Source organism: Sinocyclocheilus rhinocerous, unplaced genomic scaffold (assembly GCF_001515625.1).
Source record: "Sinocyclocheilus rhinocerous isolate Xijiao unplaced genomic scaffold, SAMN03320098_v1.1 scaffold2440, whole genome shotgun sequence".
Lineage (NCBI taxonomy): Eukaryota > Metazoa > Chordata > Actinopteri > Cypriniformes > Cyprinidae > Sinocyclocheilus > Sinocyclocheilus rhinocerous.
In genome coordinates, this window is record NW_015659942.1 from 172,385 (window position 1) to 179,256 (window position 6,872).

General features: G+C 40.1%; 1 protein-coding gene across 1 annotated transcript in view; it reads left to right on the forward strand.

The window, feature by feature from the left end:
• The first annotated feature begins 5,167 nt into the window (after nucleotides 1-5,167).
• The window catches only part of LOC107724642 (E3 ubiquitin-protein ligase RING2-A-like), a 9,422-nt gene continuing 7,717 nt past the window's right edge, over nucleotides 5,168-6,872 (forward strand). Inside the window, exons 1-3 of the mRNA XM_016533645.1 lie at nucleotides 5,168-5,287; nucleotides 5,604-5,698; nucleotides 5,996-6,156. Of these exons, the coding sequence (XP_016389131.1) occupies nucleotides 5,618-5,698; nucleotides 5,996-6,156 (242 nt within the window). The 5' untranslated portion in view covers nucleotides 5,168-5,287; nucleotides 5,604-5,617. The remainder of the gene's footprint in view (nucleotides 5,288-5,603; nucleotides 5,699-5,995; nucleotides 6,157-6,872) is intronic.

Below are 6,872 nucleotides of genomic sequence, written 5' to 3' on the forward strand. Positions count from 1 at the left end.
GGACATTTCTGTCTGGAGTTGTGCAGGCACAGATCCCATGTGGGCCTGGTTATTAGATTAGAAAAATGCTGCATGATTCCACAAGTAAACGCTTCTGGAGAATCTGATCTGAAGCTGAACGTTACGCTCCATCATGAGCTGTTTAAGAAAGCGGCTCTTGACTGAGAGTCTGAGGACACTCTCTTTCCAAAGCCGGGGAGAGAGGTACAGATCGATCCGCTTGGGTTTAGTCAAACTCCATGGAGACTATATTTACAGCCTGTCGAAGCCAGAGAAAGTGAATGGTTTGATGTATGTCAGATCTTTTGTGCGGCTGTGTGAGTTATGGGTTAAGAGGCTGCCGTCGGCCGCTGCTATTATCTAAAGCTGTGTGCTTTGATCGCTTAAGCCATGAGGATCCTACTGTGACGCACAGCTGACCGGAGCGCTGACCACTGTGTCCGGCCGATCGCTTATGAAGACCCCCACACAGCAGGAGCAGACCACTGCTTCTCTTCTGCTCCTCTCTTCTCCGTTCATGCGTCTGGTCTGATGTTGACGCTCTGGTGCTGATTGTCCAAACGCAATTCTTGTGCTTGTGTGAAGCAGGAGTTGTGGATGGACATCATGCTCCTGACCGTCCCTCTCGTCTCCAGAATGGACCAATCTAAGGGTTCGTGGTCCTTCAAATCTCCAAAAGGAGCATTTTGAGAAGAAGACAGCTCAGTTCTGGTGATTTGGTTCGGTTTTCTCTCCGGTCTTCAGATTATTCAGATATTAAGGTGACCTTATCTCAAACGTTTATTTAGTTTAGAGGACAGGTGAGATTAAATGGGAGAAAAGTCACTTGTTCCTCAGATGTTTCTCTTGAGATGTGCGTCCTCTAGATCAGTGGATCTTAACCAGGGCTTCAGGAGCCACTCAAAATGATTTAAATTAATTCAAACAAGACTAAACAAGCTTTGAAATATGCTAAAACAACTAAAACGCAATTATTTATCAGGCAATATTTCTTATTTCAATTCACTCCCAAACTCAATTGTTTAACATGAATTCTAATTGTTTTAATCTATGTTTCACTCCTACTTTAATAAATAAATAAATAAATCACACAAATGTACAACTTTAAAAGCTGGTGAATCCTGCTCTATAGAGTTTCAGAAGAGACATCAACAAAGCTTCAAACTGTGCTCAGATTTGCCAAGAAAGTTGGACATGTATTTTAGTGCTGTACTACTAATTTTTGCCTTGTTTGTGTATTGTGTTTTTATTTGTCTTAACCAGATTTTGGGGAAACCTCTAAGACAAAACTGATGATTAAATGAGCCATGACTAACTCAATTAAGTCTCCTACACAGTAAAAGAGCAGCCTCCAGACAGTTCTGCTTTGCTTTGACTAAGCATTTGAAGTTAGAGGGAGAAAAAAGGGCATTAACTGAAAATGATATATCTAAAGATGAAGTGAAAAGGGTGTTGCTGTGAAGGAGTGGCACTGTGAGCTGAAGCTCTGAAATCTGTCTCATCTAAACAGTCAACCAGGTGAAAATCTGACATTAAAAAGAAAAAACACTTAAATCAGAAGTATAGTGTGACAATCTATCCGTGCAGATGGAACTGAAAAAGCAACACAGAGCAGAAAGAAAGAAAGGGAGAGAGATCAAGAGAGACGGGCATTAATATGCTAATGGCCTGAGTGAATACACAACAGCTCTACTGACCAGACTAATCACTGCTGGACGCACACACACACACACACACTAATCCTCACTCACGGAGGTGCACACATTATGCACACTCACACATTTGCATGAACACAGAACACATGCTTGATCACTAGTACTCACACACACACACACACACACACACACTCACACACATACACACACGCACTCACACACATACACACACACACACACTCACACACATACACACACACATTACATCGTCGTTGTGATAAAGAAAAAGAAATATAGGTACAAAGGCGAAAACAGAAAATTAGAAAGGCAAACACAGCAAACACTTTGCATGCAGGAGTGTATGAGCTATTTCAGAGAACTGGTTTATCATTGGTTGATCTACATCAGGGCTGCCCACACTTTTTTGTGTGGGGATCTACTTTTCAAATGAGAAACTCACATTTTAATAAATAAATAAAATACATTTAAAATGAATAAATAAAAAGCTTGCTGGCATGTAACTTTATATTGCATTCATTTAATTAGTAATTAAATTTTTTTTTATGAAAAATAATGTTAAATTCTTAGTACCCCCGCAGAACTGGGCCTGCGTTTACCTAAAGCAGTGCTTCTCAACCTTCTTTACTCCAAGTCCCCCTCCTCTCCAAATCAATTCAGCCTTTTCTATTCACTAAAAAACCTTTGTATTCTAGTGTTATTACTTTTCAATTACATGTAATTATTTTTAAACGAAACAAATTCCAGATAGATTCAAACATTCCGTGTTATTTATTTGCAAACATACTTTGCAAAAATGTCACTGCAGATATTCTATACAACTTACAGTTTTTTTCAATTGCTTACACACTAAAATTAAAACTTTCCCACAATTACCAAAACCTTACACTCAAGGAGCAAAACACCGGCCTAGGTTTGCACAACTGTAAGCACATTGTCAGCTTCACACTTTTTGCAAAACATTACACACAGTTGTATGCATTTGACACAGAAATTTATCATGATGTCATTTCCTTGCAATTTCAAAGCAAAGGCTTTCAAATGAACACACCCATGAACCAATTGGTTAAACACAGCCACCAGGTGTGCACACACACTGGTGCTTAATTGTAGACACACCAATCAGGTTTAAGCACTATAAGAAGGCAACAGGTAAGTTCACCTGTCTGTGCGGATGAGAGGGGGAATCTGGAGAGAACAAGGTGGAGGAAGAGGCCAAGGTAGAGGAAGAGGGATGGCATCAATAGTTCGGACATTTCGTCAAGAGCACAGGTGAGAAACGTATCTTCTGTCAACAGAAAATCCATAGCTTACTGCATGTACTACATCAACAGTTTTGGTATCTATTTGTGTATCATTTTACAGTAAGCTACATGTATTTTGTTTGGCCAACATAGGATTGAACGTCGAGAACACCAAGGAGGGAGCTTAAAAAACATCAAGTTCTGATGAAACAACTGTATAAAGTGTCATTTGAAAGAAATTCAGGCAGGGTGAAAGTCCTGCGGCGTGAATATGTGGTGGTACATTTTGTTCACTGACTGTAGTATTGTGTACTGCACACATAACCTTTTTACTGTACATGTAATTTTACTGTATAGCAGACCTACAGTATATTGATCTACACAATGTGATATTTTGCTGTATTTCAGAGAGTTTTGCAAATGGACGCGGAGGAAGTCCCGCATGAGTTTAGTAGGCTACGTACATAAAGCTCAATTATACAGTAATTTTAACAAAAACTGTAAGCACTAAGTCAACCTGCAATACCAAACAAGACCACAAGAGATGCCAAAGCACTGCATATAAACCATGATTGGTTTGCATCAGTAATAATGGACACACACGCGCCTAATGTACGACTCCTGTATGTCACTGCAATCATCTTTACCTTGATTACAATCGTCATCCATTAAAACTTTAGGCTACTAGTGTGACACTGGCTTCTTTTATCCAGCCGAGAGCTAGTTTGAGTATCATATGCTCATACAGCAGTTTTGAGCCGCCGTTCAATCTGTATTTCACAAACGGCTTGAGCTGCTCTGAAACACAGAATATCACAGAATACTTACATGCTTCTATACATTTGATGTGCGATCAACCAGCATTGCCTTCGCGATCGACCTACTGGGTTGATCTACATTCTCTTCATTAGTGAAAGTCAAAATTCACCTGCACAATTCATGGCAAATTTACAAAAAGTCTCATAGAAATGTGTAGTAAATATGCTTGACCGTTTATGACAACTAGATCAACCATTTTGCATTGAATGACTTATACCATGAACTAATGACTAGATGTTTTGAGGGGTAAGAGAACTATACATTTTGAGCAGCATGACAATAGCAACTGATAATGTAGGAAACCGCAGATAAATGTACATAATCAATTGCATGAATGCACCAAAGCAATCACAACTTGTTCAAAAGAATGAGAAACTGCTTTTATGACGTGAACAAGTGACTAGATGATGTGGAGGCTGAACAAGTAGTTTTGAGAATATAATTTCTGATCTGAGAAATGCACCAAAGCCACTGGATGCTATGTGTAACGAGGGAGGTGTGACGACAAAGTGGGGATCCAAATGCAAGGCTTTAATAAGAGCGTAGTCAAACAGGCGTGGTCAACAACAGCAAACAACGATGGCAGTGGCAAGGCAAAAGAGTAATCCAGATAATCAGGCAATGGTCAGGGCAGGCAGCAAAACAATCATAAACAAGAAAACAGTCCAGGGATCAAAACACGAAGGCAAGGAAACAGAGAAACTAGAAACACGGAAACTTAGAAACCACTGAAGAGCTATACAACATTCAATTACCAGCGATGACAGAGAGAGTGTGTGCTATTCTTATAGTCCTACTAATGTGAGACAGCTGTGAACTGATGATGAGGTCTGATGAGAGACAGGTGATGCACTTGTTGAGTCCGGGCAAAGGATTATGGAAAATGGAGTCCTGAGTGAATGGCAAGGTACAGAATGGAGTGCCCTCTAGAGCAGTGTTTCTCAACCAGGGGTCCGTGGACCCCTAGTGGTCCTTGACGTAAGGCCAGGGGGTCCGTATTAAGTATGAATTTTTGTGACATGACATCCGGTCCGGTACGCCAAAAGGTTGAGATTCACTGCTCTAGAGGAGCTCATGGGCACTCCAACTGGAGATCATGACACTATGGATGCTAGCAATGTATTTATTTTCTTTTGTACTGTGTAATACTGTATTCACAACCACAAATGCTTACAGTAAAAAAAAAAAAAAAAAAAAAAAGTCTTGCTTTCGTGTTTACTGTGAATTTTTCAACATCTCTCTGCCAATTTCTTTCAGTCTTGTACAGTAATGTACACAGGAGCTCATGAAAGAAGAGCTTTGGGTTTTGAACAACTATGTGTATATGATATATCCCAAAATATAATATTATGGCAAAGGTGTTTGCAACGTAAGACGCTTGCTTTTGAGATGTGCAATTGTGCACTTGGCCGCCAGGGGGCATCGGGCAGGAAGTGAGGGGTGACTCCACAGACAACAACATCCGGTTTGAGGATGTTTGGATTTTAGGACGGTTTTTTTGTCGCGTGTGCTGAGAAAGATGAGCAGCAGATGACAGTCTGACATCCGAGTGTGAGCGATGCTCTTTATTCATTCTTCAGATCTTCATCACCAGTGGATTACACTAACACAAGAGAGCTGTAGTATTACCATGTTTTAAGCAGCCGTAATTGTAAACATGCGATACTGTGATACTACGCAGGCAAAATATGCATGTAATAATAATAATAGTTCATTGGTTTATAAAACTTTTAAAACCCGGTTTGCTGGAGAGAATGATTATGTAGTAAAGGTTGTTTCATGAACTCGGTTTTTTTTGTGCATGTTTAGGATTTCATGTGAGTTTGAGTGTCTGCTGAAGTTTGCATGTGTGTGTGTTCTGCTTCAGTTCTCAGTGAAGTCATGATGGCGAATCCAGTCAGTGTTCAGACCCTCAGTAAGACATGGGAGCTGAGTTTGTACGAACTCCACCGAACGCCACAGGTACACACACACACTCACACACACACACACACAGACACTCACTATAACATACACACACACACACTCACACTCAGACACTCACTATAACACACACACATACACACACACTCTCTCAGACACTCACTATAACACACTATAACACACTCACACACACACACACACTCACTATAACACACTCAGACACACACACACACACACTCAGACACTCACTATAACACACACAGACACTCACTATAACACACTCACAGGTGCTGCTCTGCAGTTTGAAGCGTGTGGTCATGTGCGCTGTTGTTTCAGGAGGCGATCATGGACAGCACGGAGATCGACGTGTCTCCCAGAAGCCTCCACAGCGAGCTGATGTGTCCCATCTGTCTGGACATGCTGAAGAACACCATGACCACCAAAGAGTGTCTGCATCGCTTCTGCTCCGAGTGCATCGTCACCGCGCTGCGCTCCGGGTGAGGCCTCTTGACAGCGATAGAAGGGTGGGCTGGCACATATCCCGGGGGGGTATTGCTACAATAACTATATTAACTATATGTACACTAAAAAAATGGGCAGCCTAGAATATCATGCACTTTCACAACAAAATAACCTTTTTTTTCTTTATTGAATAGTTTCATTGTTTCTACACTGGTGATTATTTTAAACTAAAAATGCACGTCAGCCTAAATGACAGCCCTACTCTAAGCCGCTTCGGATAAAAGCATCTGCTAAATGACTAAATGTAACTTTTTGTATTCATACCAAACAAGGCCATAATCATGTCTAGTGGTCGACCGATATATTGCCAAATTAATTCAAACTATGCTGCGCTTTATGCATTTGCCCACTGCCATATTCATGCCATTTTTCACTGTGTGCTGTGTGTAAAATGAGTGTTACCTTGGCTTTATTTGAAAAAATATGATTCCCAATGCACACAAACTTCCCAGAATACTGAGTGCCCTGTTGTTACAGTTTACTTCCTTTTTAGTTATATTTTTATTAAATATTTATTTATTTGTGAAAAATATTTTGTCATCTAAAGTATAAGTATGTTTATTTAACACATTTATTTTTTAATCCATTTTCAAATTATTTTTAAATTTCTTAAATATTAATTAAAATAAATAAAATTATATCGGCCATTGGCCACCCTGCTTTCCAAGATATCGGCATCGGCTGTCAAAAA